At 42.7% G+C, this 19,416-nt stretch overlaps 3 protein-coding genes across 6 annotated transcripts in view; 1 reads left to right on the forward strand and 2 right to left on the reverse strand.

Moving 5' to 3' along the window:
* MINDY2 (MINDY lysine 48 deubiquitinase 2) overlaps nt 1–19,416 on the forward strand; it is a 689,230-nt gene that overhangs the window by 387,445 nt on the left and 282,369 nt on the right. The window lies entirely within an intron of this gene.
* The window catches only part of MYO1E (myosin IE), a 568,767-nt gene that overhangs the window by 282,546 nt on the left and 266,805 nt on the right, over nt 1–19,416 (reverse strand). The gene's annotated exons all lie outside the window — the stretch shown is intronic.
* The window catches only part of USP3 (ubiquitin specific peptidase 3), a 50,003-nt gene that overhangs the window by 5,275 nt on the left and 25,312 nt on the right, over nt 1–19,416 (reverse strand). For all 3 annotated transcript variants that reach the window (XM_042471390.1, XM_042471389.1, XM_042471391.1), the window contains 10 exons: nt 13,344–13,404; nt 12,376–12,507; nt 11,758–11,841; nt 10,311–10,392; nt 8,863–8,945; nt 8,221–8,334; nt 6,680–6,793; nt 1,281–1,427; nt 222–328; nt 62–142 (listed from right to left, as the gene is read on the reverse strand). In XM_042471390.1, the coding sequence (XP_042327324.1) occupies nt 62–142; nt 222–328; nt 1,281–1,427; nt 6,680–6,793; nt 8,221–8,334; nt 8,863–8,945; nt 10,311–10,392; nt 11,758–11,841; nt 12,376–12,507; nt 13,344–13,404 (1,005 nt within the window). The remainder of the gene's footprint in view (nt 1–61; nt 143–221; nt 329–1,280; nt 1,428–6,679; nt 6,794–8,220; nt 8,335–8,862; nt 8,946–10,310; nt 10,393–11,757; nt 11,842–12,375; nt 12,508–13,343; nt 13,405–19,416) is intronic.

The following is a 19,416-nucleotide window of genomic DNA, read 5'->3' on the forward strand; positions in this document are numbered from 1 at the left end:
AAGGCAAAAGGATGAGACAGACACCTATGTGGCAAGTTGTTCCTTTAAAAAAAAATCTTACCTCGCAATGTACACGTTGGTCCATTTTCTTGGTTCTTGTTACGCTTATTTCTGAACTGACTTGGAATATCTAGTGAAAGATCTAAAAAAAAATACAGGTGAATTCAAATATACACTGCTAATAATAAAACTTTCCAAGACATACACGTTCCTCTTCTTACCTAGGAATGGGTCAAATTTTCTGGATTCAGTCCCACATATCAAACAGTTGACTTCGTTCTGAAGAATGCCTCCAAAGATGGCTGTGACAACGGTGGAAGCACCATTTCTAGAGAACACACAAAAGGAGAGAAGAATCAGCACTGCATCGTTCTGTAGCCAGGGTTTTATCCATGGATTCAAGCATCCAAACCTTGATTTTGCCCTTTAGTGTATGCATCTGACATAATCTGCCATTGGCCCCATGAGTCCCAATGACTTCTTTAAGGAATTAGGGAAGAACCAGCAAGCTGTGAAGATGAAATACTGGTCACCTCTACCTTCCTTGTGCTTCCACTTTTGCTATCTGTGAACTGCACCAACTGAGGTGAACATTAATTCTCCACTGATTATGGCAACAACATGTCAGCTGCCAGTCATACGTCTCTGGCCCCATCAGAAGCCACAGTCAGCTGAAACACGATGGCTCTCAACCTATATAAGCCTTCCTCCCTGACAAATTCTTACCGCTTGAAAATGATATACTGTATATACTCATGTATACGTCTAGAAATTTTTAGTCTAAAAATTGACCCCCAAAACCAGAGTCGACTTATCCACGGGTCAATGAAAGTGCTGTACTTTAACTCTTATCTTAAAAAAGGAACCACCTCCTGATGAAAAGCAAGAGAGTAATTTGTCCTGGAAGCACTGATCCACTTCTACTCTCTCATCCATCCAGCCTTTAGTGTAAACACAAACAATTGTGCATGCTGGAATTTTCTAAGTTCTTTGGCACCATTTTTCTTTGCTTTATCCTTTAGATCCTTTGTTACATGTCCTTAAGTCAACTTATCCATGGGTCAGTTCAAAATCCATAATTTTGGTCCCAAAACCTGCCCTCGACTTATACATGAGGTTGACTTACAGTTGAGTATATATGGTAATTCACAGTTTCTGTTCTGTCATTTCAAGAAGCTGTAGCCTCTTTGGTGCAATTCACTGGCTCTGACAAGGTACACCTTTACAAATGTTTTCAAAGAGCAAGGCCTAAAGTTGTAGAATAAAAGCTCCTTCCTTACATGCAACATCTACTGCCAGCAGAGAGACTGGAATTTTCTTGCAAGATGACCGAACGCGAGACACCATTGAAGCCACCTTGGAGCTCCAAGTGCAGGTGGTCCAAAAGGTAACGCATGAATTCGTGGGCATCCTGCTGCTGGTAACCCCTTAATGTAAAAACATCAGACACTATTAGAGATTGCTTGCTGACATTTGTTCACGTTACATGTGGTTACTCAGACAATTCCAAGCAGATTGGCAAAATTCAAACAGAGACAAAAACATAGGTCCTTAAAATCACCAGAAAAAGGGGAATGAACTTTTGGTTAACTGAGACCCATTTAGTTGCGTGTCAGTCTCTGCCCATGGCAAACAGCGCTCTAATTTACTAACTCACACATCTTTCCTCAAATGGTGGAAGGGGCCCCATCTACCTAACAGGCAGGTACAAATCTGCCCACAGGTGAGGGAATCATTCAACAAGAATTGTTTTGCCATTGGGAAATGACCTATTTCTCAAAGCCCCGCTGTTCTACACCAAAACTTCAGCAGAAAGTGGAGCAGTTTCCCTAGACTCAAAACTCAATTGGAGTTGGGAAGGGGAACGAGTTCAGGAGTAACACAGTCAATGAAAAAAAATGTTCTTGATCGGAATGACGGCTAGAACCATTCTAATTTTATGTTTTTATTATCTTATCATTTATGATGTATTATTGGTTTTTGTTGATGGGTCTCTCTTACTAATATTACCATGTTGTTTTATTTGTGGGTTTTGTGCCTTGGTTTTTTTTATACTGTTTTTGTATTTACTGTCTGGATCTATTTTATATTGTGACGGCTTTTAGCTTTGAACAATAAACTTTTATTTCAATTTTGGGGGAAAAATATATTAAATGAGTCTAATCTTCAGGGCCATGGAAGAGTTGGAGATTTCCCCCCATCTCTCCCTCTCTTTGTTTTGACCTTATGGAGCAAAATAAAAATTAGTTAACAGCCACAAAGATCACCCTGTTTTATTTAATCTAGATCATTAATTTCCAAGATACAAGAAAGTCATTAAAAGAAAAAACTCTGTGTGACACTGTCAACAAGACAAAGCAAGTGTTCTGATATATAAATTTGTGTGTAGTCCCACAAAAACAGAATGTATTTTGTTTTAAAAAGCAAACCAATCCTACACACTCTTGCTATGGGATGAACCCTCCTCACCTCACCCAGGCCCTATACTGGGAGCCCTCCTGCCTCCAGGGTGGCATATCTCCTACTACTACCACCACCACCAGCAGACAAGCTTCCTCAAGAGAATACAGCCATGTGCCCACATACGTTAATGCAAGAAAGCAGAGCAGCCAGCATGAGAAACAAAATAATCTAGAGGAAAATGCAGGCAGGGGTTTGCTGGGCAAGCAATAGGGCCCAAGGGGTTTGACTGAAAGTAGAAAAGATTGATTCAATAGTGCACAGAGTATCCTGCTGACTATTAAGTAACCTCACTGAGTATATTACCTGGGACCTAAGTTATGAGATAGTTGACTTGGATGAGGAGGCAGTGAATGACAAAAGATCACGAGAGCAATGTATAAGGAGATGTGAAAGGTAGGGGTGAGGGCATTCTGGATGCAGAGTTGGTGGCTAGGCACCAGACCGGCCATTTTAGATCCACAATCCACAATTAAGTGTTGACAAACAAGGCCCCTACGGCTGCTAGACTTCCACAAAGGGCACATTCCCACCTTTTATATAGCAGCCCTTTTCAGCAAATGGTTACTGTGGGCAGCCATTCTGAATTTCCAACTCTCATTTTGTCGGCTTATTCAATGCAGTTCCCAATGCAACCGTTTGTAGTGGCAGCCCCATCTGGTAGTGAACGAATGCCCGTAAAAATGCCAGTGTCCGCAGTGCTGCACAGGTGTTCATAGTTTACATAATTTTAGTTCCACAATTCATAATTTAGCATGCTACCACCCTGGAAAAGCAAAATTTGTGCAGCTGAAATATGTTACATCCATCCAGCTAGATTGGGATCTGATAATAAAAACCAAACATGCCAATGGCACTCAATGAACAACAACAGTGACAGAGCCAAATCTAAATCTGAATGTCACCACATTCATTTTTGGCATTTTGATAACACAACAATTTTTAAAAAAAACATTCTTCAAGCAGCCGATTTGAAATATAATTTGACATCCCATGCTGGTAATGTGCAAACATTTTTAATTGTCCGTGCAAAACAGGGATGAAGTAGCAAAACTATTTAGAAGAGCTCCTCTGAGCACAAAGGTTTTTAAAATTAGTATCAGCAAAATGGGATGAATTAAGTCAGGGGTAGGCAACCTGCGGCCCACGGGCCGGATACGGCCCAGCAAGGCCTTGGGACCGGCCCCAGGCCGGTCCTGCCGCCGATTGCTGCCGGGGCCTTTGGCCTCTTGCGAGCAGGGGCAAGGGGGGCAATTGTCTATAGATGCCTCAGAAACATGCATTTATATTAACATTTTTTAAAAAATCAGCAAATTATTTTGCGTGTCCTCCACTTTTTTAAAAAAAAGTGTCCACCATTTGAAAATGTTGTCCTACATTTGTCCCAGTTTATTTATTTATTTAATTTTTTAAAAATTATTTAATTATTTATTTTTTGGCTTCGACCCCCCAGTTGTCTGAGGGACAGCAACCCGGCCCCCGGCTCAAAAAGGTTGCCTACCCCTGAATTAAGTGAAACCACTTGAAAAATAATATCCTCCTCCAGAGCCTATACCTTCCATCTGTGCCTGTTTCTCTGCAAAGGCTTCCAGAGGCAAACTATCTCCTCTTAGCCCAACTCTGGCTGGTGAATGACAGCAGCATCCAATGATGATTTGCACATCAATATTTGCGGGCAACGACAGAGCCAGCCCTACAGGCAGCTCTCTCATAATCGCCCGATATTCCCACAGTCACAAAATCCTCTGTGCATCCAGACAGTTTGTGAGAGAAATCAAGTGACGTAGGTAGATACATCTATGAATCAGCAAAGACCCGAAGCAACAGCAACACCCTGCCTTGTGCAACTGCCCCACAAAGCTCAGCCCTGTGGGAAAGAAGCCATCTGAGCATATGGAAACAGGGGTTATCCAACCCCTGTGCCTCTCAGCACCCAGCTGCTATGTTAGGCTATGTGCTCAAAACATAATGGATGGTGTACTCTGCCCTCTGTGAAGAGTATGGGATACGGGTTGAGTCGCCTTTATCTGAAATGCTTAGGACCAGAAGTCTTTTGGATTTTAGAACATGTATGAGGTATCTTGGAGATGGGACCCAAGTCTGAACATGAAATTCATTTATGTTTCGTATACACCTTATACATGTGGCCTGGAGGTAATTTTATACACAATATTTTAAATAATTTTGTGGATGAAACAAAGTTTGGGTAGTTTTTTTGTGGGGTTTTCAGGCTATGAGTATGGGATACGGGTTGAGTTGCCCTTATCTGAAATCCTTAGGACCAGAAGTCTTTTGGGTTTTGGGGTTGGGTTTTTGGGGGGGGTTTTTTTGGGAATATGTATGAAATATCTTGAAGATGGGACTCAAGACTAAACATGAAATCCATTTATGCTTCATAAACACCCTATACACGTAGCCTGAAGGTAATTTTATACACAATCTTTTAAATAATTTTAAGTATGAAAGAAAATTTGGGCATGTTGAACCATCAGAAAGCAAAGGTGTCATTCTCTCAGCCACCCATGTGGACAATTTTGGAATATTTCGAATTTTGCAACTGCAGATAAGGGAGACTCAACCTGCATTTCCATCCTCTCCCATGGGAAAAAATGAGGGGGGTGGGGGCAGAGGATCTACCTTGAGAAATACAAGTGGCACAAGAGCATGAGCAGGAAGCCAAGGCACAGTCAAGCTGATTTACACTAGCAAGTGCCAACTTGTTTTCACCATCAGTCAGTCAGTTTCAATTGTAACAGAGCTGACAAGCGAGTTCCGCACTTGTAAAACTACTCCCCAAACAGACCAGCTTCTGACAAACTGCACCTTTAACACAACTTTCCTCATTGGGTGGGACACCAAAACCATGAACAACGGCTCCCATGCTCCCCACCAGACACCGTCTCACACAGCGCAGCAGCAACAGCAACAGCATCCTTTGCGTGCCACCTCCTTTGCTCTAGAGCAGCCACCTTGTTTGCTGGATGTTTTGAGAGTAAACCTTTGTATACACACTGGGGAAAAACAACATTAGTCCCTTCACTGTCTCTTTGCCTTATTTTATTGTTCTCGCTTTAGGATTTCCCCTCTCACTGGCTTGCCACCACCAGACCCAGCGATAATTTCTCTCCAATGATACGTTGCCATGCTGCTGCTCACATCCTGATAGTCAAGGTGCAAGTTTTTGCCATAGGACAGGGCCCCTTCCCACCCCAAAGGGCAGCCCCTTCTATCAAAAACAAATGAACCCACAGTGCTGAAAATCTGCTACAGCAACTTGAACAGGATGGGGGGAGTGCAAGCGGGACTCCTGCTTCATCTCAAACAACTGATGAGGTAGAAGGAAGAGGAGAACAGGCCAAAAGTATTACCAGAAACATGACTGGGACTTTTTGCCCACTGCTTGAAACTACTGATGCTAAACTTCCTTGATTCTCATTTGTCAGGGAAAGCCACACAAAGCAATAAGGAGAAGAGGACAGGTGGCCTTTGAATTGCCCAGGTCGCTCACATCGCAGGCTCTTGGGCAGAGGGGTGGCCAGGGTTCAAAGCATCTTTTCAGCACTGCTAGAGAGGTTAAAACATCAACAGAACATCTTTACTACCTGAAAATGTTGGAGCAACTTACCTTCTGCACAATTAATCCTAATAGGGTTCAGTGCTCCTTTGAAAGAGGTTTCAGGGGCCGGGACAGGGAGACCTTGGAGAGGAATGACACTTGGATTTACTTCCGTGAACTATTCTCTTTGACAGCCTGGGTGCAAAATGCTCATTGCACGTAAGATTTACTCTCTAGGCAGCACTTATTTACAACTATGATGACAGCAACTAGTTTAATTACTGAGAGAATCAAGGAAGTTTTGCCCAGTATGTTTTGCTTGGGCCTGCTGGGGCTGTACAATTTTAAGCAAAGCCCATGCCAAAAGCAGCAGTTTGCCATCATCAGGCCGTTAAAGAAACATTGCTGAGACTAAGGATTTGGTACGTCTTAGTACTGCTAAACCTAAACCCAAAAAACTAGCAAACAAAAATGCTTGGATCTTCAACCTGGTTCCCTCTGTATACTGGGAGAATAAGAGCTGCCTAACACATCATGGGCACAAGCAAGAAGCTTCCAGTACTAAAAAAATGGCATCCATGGTCAAGAGGGCAGCTGTCCTTCCAGAGAAAAATAACTGAAACACACAATGAAAACTTATCCTTTTCATACAACAGGACTTACCTGAAGTTTGGCATGATCTTCCAAACAACATAGAACAACGACTCGGGGCTGAAGGCTGTTTGACTCCCTTGCCACAGAGCGCACAGTGTCTTCCGAAACTCTTCTACCAACGAACTGGAGAAGGAAAGAGAATGCCTGCTGTTAGGAGAGAATTTCACACACAGTATGTGACTAACATTTTCAGTAAGTTTGGAAGCAACCTGTGTAGCCTAGTGGGGATGCTAGACCGGTGGTGGGGCTGGAAGAAGAAGAAGAAAGGCTAAATTTGCGGCAATTAAGAGAAAATATTTCTATGAGAGGATGTTCTAATGACACTTTCAGATTTTTGGTTCTTAACTGTTTTCAGAAGTTTCCCCAAGCCTAAATTTTGGCGTAGTAGAATAAATCAAGACTCCCGATTTCACCGGACAGAAACACTACAAATTACATAGAGTCTCGATTATCCGACAGTCAGTAATCCGACATTCCGGATTATCCAACGTCGGATAGTCCGTGGCCGTGGCTTAGAGCCCTTACCAGGCCCACATCTGAAAAGGGCTCCAAGCGTGGCGGCGAGCACCACCAGGCCCCAAGCACACTTTTTATAGTGATTGCAAGGCTTTTCATAGAGATTGCTAGGCTTTTCATAGAGATTGCTAGGCTTTTCATAGTGATTCAAGGCTTTTCATAGTGATTGCTATGACCCCCCCCCCCCCCCGGATTATCCAACATTTTCGGCTATCCAACCATGGGACCGCCCGCTTACGTCAGATAATCGAGACTCTACTGTACTTGGTTGTTGTTGTGTGCCTTCAAATTGTTTCTAACCCATGGAGACTCTAAGGTGAACTTATTATGGTGTTTTCCTGATAAAATTTGTTCAGAGGGGGCTTGCTTTTGCGTCCCTCTGAGGCTGAGAGAGTGTGATGTGCACAAGGCTACCCAGGGCTTTCCATGGCTAGGCAAGGATTCAAACCCAGATCTCCACAGCTGCAGTCCAATGCTCAAACTACTACACGATGCTACCTAATATTAAAAACCAAGAATGAAAACAACCAAAGGAGCGAACTACAATTAAATTTAAATCTACTGCTACTACATGCATGTCTTCTATTCAGTTTATTATTATGGTGTCAGGTATTTCTGAGAAGTCAATCCCTTTCTTTGTGAGTTTTTCTCAGCATGTCACGCTAAGGACTTAAGTACCCTAAAGGCACCAGATCTTGTCTCATCTTGGAAACTAAGCAGGGTCAGCCCTGGTTAGTCCTTGGATGGGATACTGCTGACAAATCCCAGGTGCTATAGGTGATATTTCAGAAGAAAGAACTGACAAAACCACCTCTGAGGATTCCTTGCCTTTTAAAAGCCTATGAAATCCATGGGGAGATAGTATGAAAGGGCATAAACACATTAAGAACTACTCTGTGCCAGCAATGGACTTGTCACCAATTACAAATATTAAAGACGTCTCTCACTGCTTGCCTACTTATTGTTGGATTAACAGAACACACAGAGGCCTCCCTGCATCACCAGGTGCTGCCTGTCTCTCACTTCTGACTTACACACTGTTATCCCCTTGGCTTCGGGTGTGGTACGTCCGCCGGCCTGCAGTCTTTCCATTCCGCAGCTCCACGGCCGGCAGTTCTTTGAAGTAGCAACAGAACTGCTGAATGTTACTGTAGAAAGAAGGAAACGTGAACCAGAAGTATGTAGCAGGAAAGAGACTGAAGGACAACTGTTTTCTGTGTGACCAACCTGGCAATGAATAGCTGGAGGGCAGCTTTTAAATACCACACAGGCGCGCGCACACACACACACCACCCAACATAATGTTCTAGAATTGCATCTGTGCCTGTTAAGATACTTGAACCGGCACAGGACAGATCTCATCTGTTTTATGGATTCCCTTTCCCCCTCACAAGGGATACTGTTTGGAAAATACACTGCTGAATTATGCCATGTGTAGATATGCCAATGGTGGGAATGCATGTATGGCTGAAGCTACCAGGGTGGGTCAAAATGGGTGCAGACAGAGAGATCCTTGTGCAGGGCTTTTCTCGGATACACAGTACTTAGCAAGCCAAGGGAGATAATGTAGTCTCATCGTGTGTCTCAAAGTATATGAACAATTTAACCCAAGTAACTCTTGAGAGTAGGGGTGAGGGGCAAGGAACACACAGCCCTTCCTGACCCCCAAAGCGTACCTGAGTGACTGAAGAATCGCATTCATAAAACAGGTGTTCCCCAAATTCCGAAGGCCTGTAGCACACAGAGCTGTGCTGCTCCCCTGTGAAGGACAGACAGAAATCCAAACAGGTAAATGGCACCCTACAATTCCCATCACATTCAATCCACCGACTCTTCAAATTAGCCCTTTCCTACAAAGAAGGAGAGTAACATAAAAACAGAGACCTATACAAAGTTTTTAAGTACTGAAAGACGCCTTCAGTCAAAACTAATGGGGTGCAGGAAATAACAGACTTGATTGTAGAATAATGAACTAACGGGGTGCAGGAAATAACAGACATCAAACCTTTAAACGGCTCATGAAAGGGCTGAAAAATCACATAAGCTGCAGGGTCTTCATGACTACATGGGAAGTACATCATCATACAATGTGCGCTTTCACACAATTCCAGTCAGGCTAAGACTATAAATAAATTACAAATAATTGTCAAGAATTACTTTTACTACATCTCTGTGTAAGTAAAGCAGCATTCTTTGTTTTTTCTGTATCCTATCTGTAAATTAGGCTGAGAGATACTAGCTTTGCTGCTGTTGTGTGCATTTCCAACTTATGGCAGCCCTAAGGTGAACCTATCAGAGGGTTTTAACTTTTCCATGGTCACCCAGTGGGCTTCCATGGCTAAGCAGGGACTTGAAACCTGGTCTCCAGAGTTGTAGTCCAGAACTCAAAGCAGTACACCACACTGGCTCTCATAGATAGTGACTACTTTGGCTCAGCTTGTAAGCCAGGATTTGAGAGATTTCTGGGTTACTTTTCACAAGAAGTATGATCTTACATCTTGTCTGATTGCTCTTATTTGGCTTCTCCCACCAGTGGAGTGGCAATGGTCTCCAGGAACTCACCAGCAATAAAAAGGCTTAGCATTACAATGAACCAGGATTCATGGTTTGTCATTCCCTGGTTTCTGATTACTAGTTTGTTTGACAAGCCATGAGTTCTTGTTCAGAAGTAATGCTGAATTTATTCTGTAGCCACTCACACTGATGGAAAAAAACAAGCATGTTGTTAATAAACATGGCCAGTCTCACTGAGAGCACAGGTTTGATCCTATAGTTTCCTCCAGGGAGAATAAAATGGCAGCTAGACAGCAGGTTCCTTGCACAGCAAAGACTTGATTCAATTTTTAAAAAAAATTAGAAACTGAAATAGCAGCTTATTTGGAGATTCTGATATTTAAAACTGGATAGATGCAAGCAAGGCTATTTGAAACCATAGATGCATGTGCATCTCCAAGACTGAAAATGTCACCCAAAGACCTTCAGGCAAGGACACATTAAGCGGTTACATGAAGAATCCAAGACACTGATTTGGAAAGGCGCTCCTGTGATTAATGAGATATGTTGAAGAACCATCATGTTAGCATTTCCATTTCAGTGAGCCTATCAACATCTGTACAATACCTACATTTATTTTTAACAATTTGCTGTTGAGAGAAGAGTTTTCCATAAGTTTTCTTTTCCTATGTCGGTCTGCTGTAAAAGCTGAGCTGTAAGAAGGAATACATTAGTCATTACAGCATGTTAAAGAATTCAAAGAAAAGACACTAAAGACAAATGTGGCCAATATCCCCCAGAGCAGTCTCAAATCCAATTGTATTTTCAATAGCATATAATCAAATAATATCCAAATTAATCTGATTATGTTATGCTACAGCAGCCACCCTTGAGCATGCCCCAATTAGAATTAAAACTTCTAATCTGAAATAACAAACGTCTTTCTTGATCAAAGGACACTTGGCAGAGAATCCCCAAAAGAGCCCATCTCTGCTCACACAACCGTTCTCTCTAAGCAGGGTGGCCAAGCTTGCAACGCCAGCCAAGTGAATGCGCAAGGGAAAAGCAGGCTTCCATTTGGGGATTCCAGGCCACCAAACTCTAGAGTTTGGCCTCTAGATCTGTCTGTGATGGCATGTGTTTAGCACTGTTCAGGAGGCACGGCAAGCAGGTCAACCCCACATGAGGTTAGAACCCATCTGGAACTATCACTGAAACACGCAGGAACAGCAGAAGACTAATATATGCTCTTAAACCGGCCCCATCCATCCTAACAAGGCTTTCATAGTAGAGGTTCCCATTGGACTGGATCCTATGTTACTTCGTGGAAAGTAGAGCATAGGGTTCAACATATAGGTGTCATATACAATGAAGTGGGCATTACACATGCACACTCTAAACTACACCACACTACTGTTTCCTACTGAATCTGAAATCAATTTCCAGCCATCAAAGAACTGTTTTTAAAAACCCAAGGTCTGCACACACCTTGTTTTAAAGCATGGGTGGGCAATTGTGGAAAGTTAAGGGTCACATTAACCCTTCAGGAGACCTTGGGGGCTGTGGCCCCAATGACACCTGTTTCCGCAAAGAAACAGTTTTTCCTCCAAATTCCCTCAAAAGGTGGTGGGAACATGTTTTTGGCTCTTCTTGGGCCCCTAGTGAATATTTAGGGACATTCTGACACACATACACACAGGAAAACTTCTGCAAAATTTTGTTTTGACCCTTAGGGAATCCAGTGGGGCTCCAAACATGGTGGAAATGTCCTCCACATCTCTTAGAGATAATTTTGGGGCATCTTAGAGTAAACATGGGTTTCCCCCTTCAAAACAAAAAAAAGGTTTTGACTCTTGGAGGGGCAGACTTTGCCCACCCCTGGTTTAAAGGAAGGGGAAAGGATTTCTTGCAGCAAGGTTCTTGTGCTGTAACCTCCACCATCATCTCCTGTGATGGTGCAACATGACACACACATACTCCCACCTCTGATTTGCAAACAAGCTGCTAAAAAATAACACAGTCATAACAGTATACAATCCACATCAATTTTCAGACAAAGATACATGCATTCAGCTTACTTTTCCAAATTTTGTAGGAGCTCTCTGACTTTCTGTACCAGGCCAAACTTGGTATCATTGACTACAAAGTCATCACAGCGATAACTGTTGAGAAACACACATTTATCAGGAAAATTTAATTTTAACTTAATTTAGTTTTGGGATGGAAATCGGTGAGGAAGTCAAGAGATGACTGCATATTGCAGGATGAATCACAGATGATGTCAGTAGATGTCAGTACTACAAAGCAGCTACTAAAGGAAAGCTACCCAGAGTCTGACCAAAGGAGAAAGAGGGAAACTGACACATGCATGGAAGTCAAACACGACTATGTGACCCATTTAGAACACTAAAATGGTTTCTAGACATTACTGAAACGTTAAAATCTTAGGCTCTTTTAATCAGTACCAGATTACATACCCACAGAAGCAGGAAAGCAAAAATTGCTCAGCTAAGACTCAGGACCATGCCAATGTAAATGATAAGCTATGACATGGAGAATTTCAAAATACTTCCCACCTTCCAGTTAACAAGAACAACATCATGTGTCAAGTTACAAGAAGCTTTTATGTGTACAGACCTAGACAATATTAGCATTAAACATAATGCTGCAAATGAATAAATAACTAGGTAACTTACCAGTATGTACTGTAACTACTGCAATCCATGCACACTGTGTGTTGAATCTTCTCTTGCTTTTCTGTTTTCTTGTGATTGGGTAAAGAAACCTGGGCATCTTCATAATGTTTCTTTGCATGGCCATTTACGTATCTTATGGAAAAGGGAGAAAATAAAAGAAAGTAAGACATCTGGAGTCTTCCTCTTAAATGCAGCTTTATGTATCTCCTCTCGAAATGAATTCTAAATGCAGTAACATTATTTATTTTATTTTAAGGATTTTTATCCCATCTTTTTCCCACAATGGGATTCAAGGTGAGTTACAATAAGTTAAAACTATAGAATAATTTAAAAAGGCAGAAGTAAAAACATTAATTTTTAAAATTAATTACATTGTTCTCTTCTTCCTATTACCTCAGATGTGAAGTCTAATGTCACACAAGCTTTAGACAGTTTGGATGATGAAGAGTTTTTCTTGTTGCCAGTCCATTAAAAGGAAGGTAAGCCCTCCAATAAAAGGCTATTTTATCTTTCCCAGATCATGTGTCATTTTAACTGAAGGACAACACTCTCCTCATGGGGAATCTGTGCATGAGTGCCACTGAACTGGAGAAGAGTGACTTTTTTTGGCCAAGACATCCGAACTCCAATGTCATAACGGGGAACATTTAATTTTTCTCTCCTGGGAACATGACTGCTTAAAACCAATGCTGTCCTAGCATAAAGCAGAGAGGGAAAACCCAGGCCATGCTGAGGTTGCACTGCAGTACTGCCGACCAAGCCTTATTGAGCTTTTACCTCTCTCTTCATTGCAGAGCCCTGGTAAAACAGGCAGAAACAGCAACCTGACCCTACACCAAAGCCAAGGGAACCAGCCCCGCTGCAGACCTGCCACCAATCTCAATTCTGAGGGGTTTTAGCATACCATGCCACAAGTTAGGAGACTTAAGAAAGAACTGCCAACCCTCCAATGTGGATTATATACCCACCTTCCACAATGGACGTTCGAGCAAGTGAGGCAGATCCAAGGGCTTTTATTAGATCGGCACACTGTTGTGGAGGAAGAACAGATGAGAAATTTAGTCAAACATGGTTGCACAAAACAATTTCGGAGCTATGTATGCCTTACAATTCTGTTTACAAGTATGAACCACCTAATACGGGTCCACCTCAGGTAACAAAGACCATGTGTTACAGTGCATCAATTCTTTAACACTGCAGCACACTACAAAAACAAACAGCAGTCCAATGCCTTTCAGCAACCTTTTTAAAATTCAAAACTAACAATACGCACATATGAAATAAAACTATCAGTTCAGGTACACCTTGCATAAGTAAATGAAAACATTTCGAACATTTTAGAGACCACATGAAGGCTTTTCCCAAAATGCATCCAGGGGATACCTTTTTAACAGACTCTACTTTTCTTACTATTTCTATTCTGGTGGCCAAACTTAGAGATCTATGTCTTAGGGTGCTTTTGTTTTTAAAGAACCATACTGGGGTAGCTGGTGAGACAGGCTTATTTGCTCTCTCCTTTTCTCTCTGTTTTGATGAACAAACACACTCAGTAAGGGATTCTGGAGGCAGCTGCTGTTCACCTTGTAAGCTTTATTGCCTTGCTTACTGTAGACATGTTGCTGCAATTCAACCACACAAAGGTGCATTTTCCCAGCCTTCCTTAACCATCTTACCAGTGACAATGCTATTGAAAAACTTCCAGGAGACAGAGGACAAAGAGGGAATGGGTGGAGTTGGCTGTGTGCAAAAAGACTTTGTAAAAAAGAGCTGCTTTGTCAGAGGCTTTGTTAACTCAGGTATACTTGTACTATTTTAGCAGGGCTGGGAAAAAGCCAGGATATTTTTTTTTTAAATCAGTAGCATAATCAGTATTCTAACGTATGTACTGCATTTTAATCTTTCTATGTGAATGTGAACAGACCCAGTTTAAATCAAGCTGTATACCCAACCAGAAGATATTCAGTTACATCTGAACCAGAATCAAACAGAAATCAGAATTGCTTGATGCGCTGTTGTGTCAATAACCATGAGATACACTCCACTTTTAAGTGTGATTCAAAGAGCAGGCATCTGATACGCTGGAAACCAAAGAGAAACCAAAGGCAGCCATATCCCTCTAATGAGGGCAGTCTGTTTTGCAGAGATTTGGATAAGGATTAGTGAACCATCAAGCGGGGATTCCTCCCTCCCGCTCATTACCGAATGACTGGAAAATCAGAAGCACCTTCCTGATATATTGAGCATCTCTCTTTTTCCCAACAACTCATTTAGCACCAGTCACAATCTTAGAATAGTTTGACAAAGGATCTATGAATCAATGTGGCAGCCCACCCTTGCGGGCTCTTCCAACTCTATACTTCTAGGAGTGCTTACTCTACCATAACCTCAGTTATGTTTGCTTCCAAAAGAATTCTGCCCTGTTTCCAAGCTGTGGAAGCCCAATTAAGCACACCAGAAGACATAGGCAGTCCCTGCCAAAACAAGCCCTATTTAACTGAAGAGAGCATTATGGGAGTTAATGGCTCACCTCAGGCCTTGTGCCAGCCAACTGCTTAATACTGGCATAACCTAAAATCCATACCATGGAGCTTAAACTTTTTAACATGGAACAGTTTTTCTGCTTGGCATTTCAGCCTCTAGGTACAGAAGCTTCTAGTACAGGTGGAAATAGGGATCAATGTGGCAAGGATCAATACACACACAAACACACACTAGGCAGGCCTGAAAGGGATATGGCACCACCGCCAGTTTGCTCTCAGGCTAGGGTTGCCATAAGTCAGGACCGCCAAACCGGGACAAATGTAGGACAAATGTAGGACAACATTTTCAAATGTAACACACTTTTTTTAAAAAATGGAGGACATGTGAAAAATTTGATGATTTTTTTTAAAAAAAAATGTTAATATAAATGCATGTTTCTTAGGCATCATCAAAATGGAGGCCATTTTGGCATTATTCCTAGACAGATGACAGAAATGTACTCCCCTTTCTGGCCAAATCACCCCCCCCTCCATTCCAAAACACACACAACAGCACATTTGGGCATTTCACATGGCTTTACTTAACATGGCCTCTTGCATATTTCAGAGGCTTATTACATCATCATCATCATCACCACCACCACCACACTATCATTGATGAAACAAGGGAGACTTGTTAGCATTAAAAGCACCAAAAACACACAGAAAAGGCACTTGGGGAAAATGCACTTTAAAATATGCTCTTTAAAATATACAATTTACAAATGCACTTTTAAAAAAGACTTTAAAAATAGACTTTAAAAAATAAAAAACATTAATACTGGAACTGGCCACTCACCTCCTCCTCCTCCTCCACGCCAAAAAAGGGCAAAGGAAATGGCCCTTTCTGGCTGCAGCCCGGCCCAACAGAGGAGGAGCTCCTCCTCCTGAGTCTGGCTGGCCAATGGGGGCATACTGGGGCTGGAACAGCCCCACCCCCTGCCAGCCCTCACAGGCTCAGGCCTGGAGAAGGGGCGGGCTGTTCAGCCCCAGCCTCAGGAGGAGGAAGTCCTCCTCATTAGCTCTGCGCGCGGCTCTGCCTCCTCCTCCTCCTCCTCCCCTTCTGAGGCTCTGCCTCCTTAAAGGGACCAGCTCCCATGGCCCAGGCATGCAAGCGGGCCTCCTTGGCACGGTCGCGGAGGAGACAGAGGAGGAGGAGGTGGGTGGCCAGCCAGCCAGCCAGCCACGCACAGCCCTGCAGGCCAGGAGGATGTGCAGGGGGAGGAGGAGGTTGGAGAAGGAGGCGGAGGCAGGTGGCTAGTGGCCAGAGGGAGCGTGCAGGGGGTGGAGGAGGAGGAGGAGGAGGAGGAGGAGGCAGAGGAGGAGGAGGCGGACACGGAAGTGGGTGGCCGGCTGGTTGCATGAGCAGCCGCGGCCATAACGAAGGTGCGTGTGGGGGCAGAGGTGGCCGCAGGCAGGGCAGTCACGGTTTTGGCACGAAACCGGACCGTGACCGTGCCAGCAACCCCAAAAGCGGGTTTGCCCCGCCTGCAGCCGGGTTATGGCATCCCTATCTCAGGCCAATTTTCTACCATTTGGAGGGGAGGAATGAGGTTGGGGGTGATGCGAGTGAAATAAACACATCTGGCATTTTTTTTCCAGAAGGGAAACTGCTCCTCTCTCCTTTATTTAAAAAAAATTTTTTAGCACATGCTGGAGCTGCATCTGGCCTGCAGCCCATGGCTTCCCCATTGATGCTCCAGAGGGGCTTGTTATGGTTTTCAATTCATACATCACCCCAAACTGTTGCTAAGCTTTCTTTTATATGGTCTGATGCCTGAATAGTGTCTATACTGTATAAATTATACACATGTGTGCGCGCACACGCACACACATGTGTATGTATGTGTGTGTATAGAGACACATACATGTGTTTATATATTTATACACACACATATAGTATATGTGTGTGTATATGTATATATATGTACATGTCTATGTGTGTGTGTGTGTGTGTGTGTGTACACACGCCTTAAGAATTTTTGCAAGCCGTGTATGTGTGGTGTGTACAAACACGCAGCTTGCAAAAAATATTTTAAGGTGTGAAATAATAACCAATTACTACACTGCCTTTATACAGCTTACCTGCAAGATGTATGTAAGGGATTTTAATTGTTCTGTAGGTGGGAGGGAAAATGGGGTTTATTTTACACTGTTTGTATTTTTACTTCTATTGTACGTCGCCTCGATCCTGATGGAAAGACGAGATATAAATAAATTTTTATATTATTATTATTAGTAGTAGTAGTAGTAGTACACACACACACCAGGCTTGCAAAAATTCTTTTAAGGTGTGAAATAAAAGCCAATTACTACACTGCCTTTACCTGCAAGAGACTGACACAGTATTGTCCAAGCTTTAACTAAGAACATCTACCTATTGTTTGGTCCAGCCATATTTTTAGAACAGCCTACAGTCCTTGCAGAGGGACGCAGCCCAAAAGAGCCTGCCATGCCCATAATGCTGCCTGAATTGAGTCACATGCCTCTTTCCATCAACATCCTGTTAGCTTAGCAATGTAGAAACCATCTTTTCTGTTGCATAACGGAGAGAGGAGAGAACTTACTAACTTGAAGTGACTGCAGTGCCTGACCGTTATTTATATATCAGCCAAGCACTGAGTGTACTAGTACTTCTAAGAGCAAAATCTATCACCCTACAAAACTAAAATATTCAGCCTTAAAGTGCTGCACTTCCGCTGGACTTTTAAGCTGCTGGTGAACTGTTAAGAGCTTTTCATTTCGCCTGCCTTCCAGGCTGGTTCAAAGTTTTTTGTTTCCTATGCTTGTTTCCTCTGCATTCACTATTTTATTTTGCATTTGGTTTAATCCAGAGGTGAAAACCAGCAATCCTCCAGATTTTGCTTGGCATGCTGCTGAGGACTGCTGGGAACTGCAGTCCAAGAGCATAGGGAGGAATGGGAACATAACTCCCATTCCTGATTTGATCACATTTCAACTGGTTCCATCAGATTTCATTTATTTTACTGAGGGCTGAATTGGGGCCATATGTTATGATTTTATCAAGGCTGTATTGACACTGCAGAATAATCCAGTGTGACGCCACTTTAACTGTCAGGGCTCAGTGCTATGGAATTTGGGAATTGTACTTTTGTGAGGCATTTGGCTTTCCCTGTCAAAGAGCTCTGCTGCCATACAGGATTCCATGGCATGGAGCCGTGGCAGTTAAATCAGCGTCAATATGGATTATTTCTGCAGTACAGATGCAGCCCAAGTGTTCAAAGCACTTCACGCGCATCAACCCTGCAGCCTTGATTTTAAAAACTCTTACAAACTAGGCCAGTATTTCCTGGATACTACAAAGAGGGAGCTGAAAGCGGCTCCCTACTAAGGCATGGGAGGAAAAACAGCTAAGTGTTGCAGGAGTCAGGAGCCTTGAAGTAATGTCTCAGGCAGCTTTTAACAAGAACCCTTCCAAGGGGAATCCAATAAAACCTGATATTTGCTTTGTTGCAAGTAACAATCCTTCTCAGAAAGGCGTTGACCATTGTCTTGAGACAAAGGGGGGGGGAACTACAGCTAAAAGTACTCAAAATAAATGAACAATGAGGCTCTCCTTCCAATGTGCCCTCACTGCCTCCTTGGCTCCCTGTCTTCCCTTGACCCAACCTGAGGAAAGTCTTTCTTCCTCTGGCAATCTCCCCCCATTTACCCTTTGCTTTCCTTTTACCATGTCACTTCACTATACAGCATAACCCTTCAGGAAGCATTCAATATTCAGCATCTTGCCCATAGGATGTGGCGGCAGCAGCCAAGCCAAAAGTACAAGCACTCAGACCAGCCGATGGAAGCCACGTTTTAAGCCTATAGTATATAACATTACTAACTCAGGTGGACTATCTAACACCACCTTCCTCAAACCATGTATGTACAATCAGAACGATAAGTCCTATACCCTATGACTTGCTGATACAGACCAGTAAGATCTGCTGACACAGAGAAATGAAAACACAGGTTGAGTATCCCTTATCCAAAATCTTTGGGACCAGTCGTATTTTGGATTTCAAATTAATTGACTTATGGGTTTTGTAATATCTGCATATACACAACGCATATACACCTAGGAGACGAGACCCAAGTCTAAAAACAAAATCCATTTATGTTTCATAGGCACCTTACACATATAGTTTGAAGAAGCACCTTTTGAGACTAACTGAAAGAAAGAAAGTGACAGCATGAGCTTTTGTAGACGTCAGTAACACAGCTATATCTTTGAACATAGTTTGAAGGTAACTTTATACAAAGCTTTTAATCTTTTTGAGCATAAAACGAAGTCTGTGTACACTGAACCACCAGAACGTAAAGGTGTCAGTATCTCAGGCACCCAGGAAAAGTTTTGGCTTTGGAGTATTTTGGATTTTGGAAATCCAGACAAGGGAGACTCAACCTATATTTACATTTCCAGGGAACCCGTAGCGCTGAAGTAGTAATATTATTATTAACATTTATTTATAGAGTGCTGTAAAGTTTGCACAATAGTAGTAGAGCCAGTGTTGGATAC

The sequence above is a fragment of the Sceloporus undulatus genome, chromosome 6 (genome assembly GCF_019175285.1).
Source record: "Sceloporus undulatus isolate JIND9_A2432 ecotype Alabama chromosome 6, SceUnd_v1.1, whole genome shotgun sequence".
Lineage (NCBI taxonomy): Eukaryota > Metazoa > Chordata > Lepidosauria > Squamata > Phrynosomatidae > Sceloporus > Sceloporus undulatus.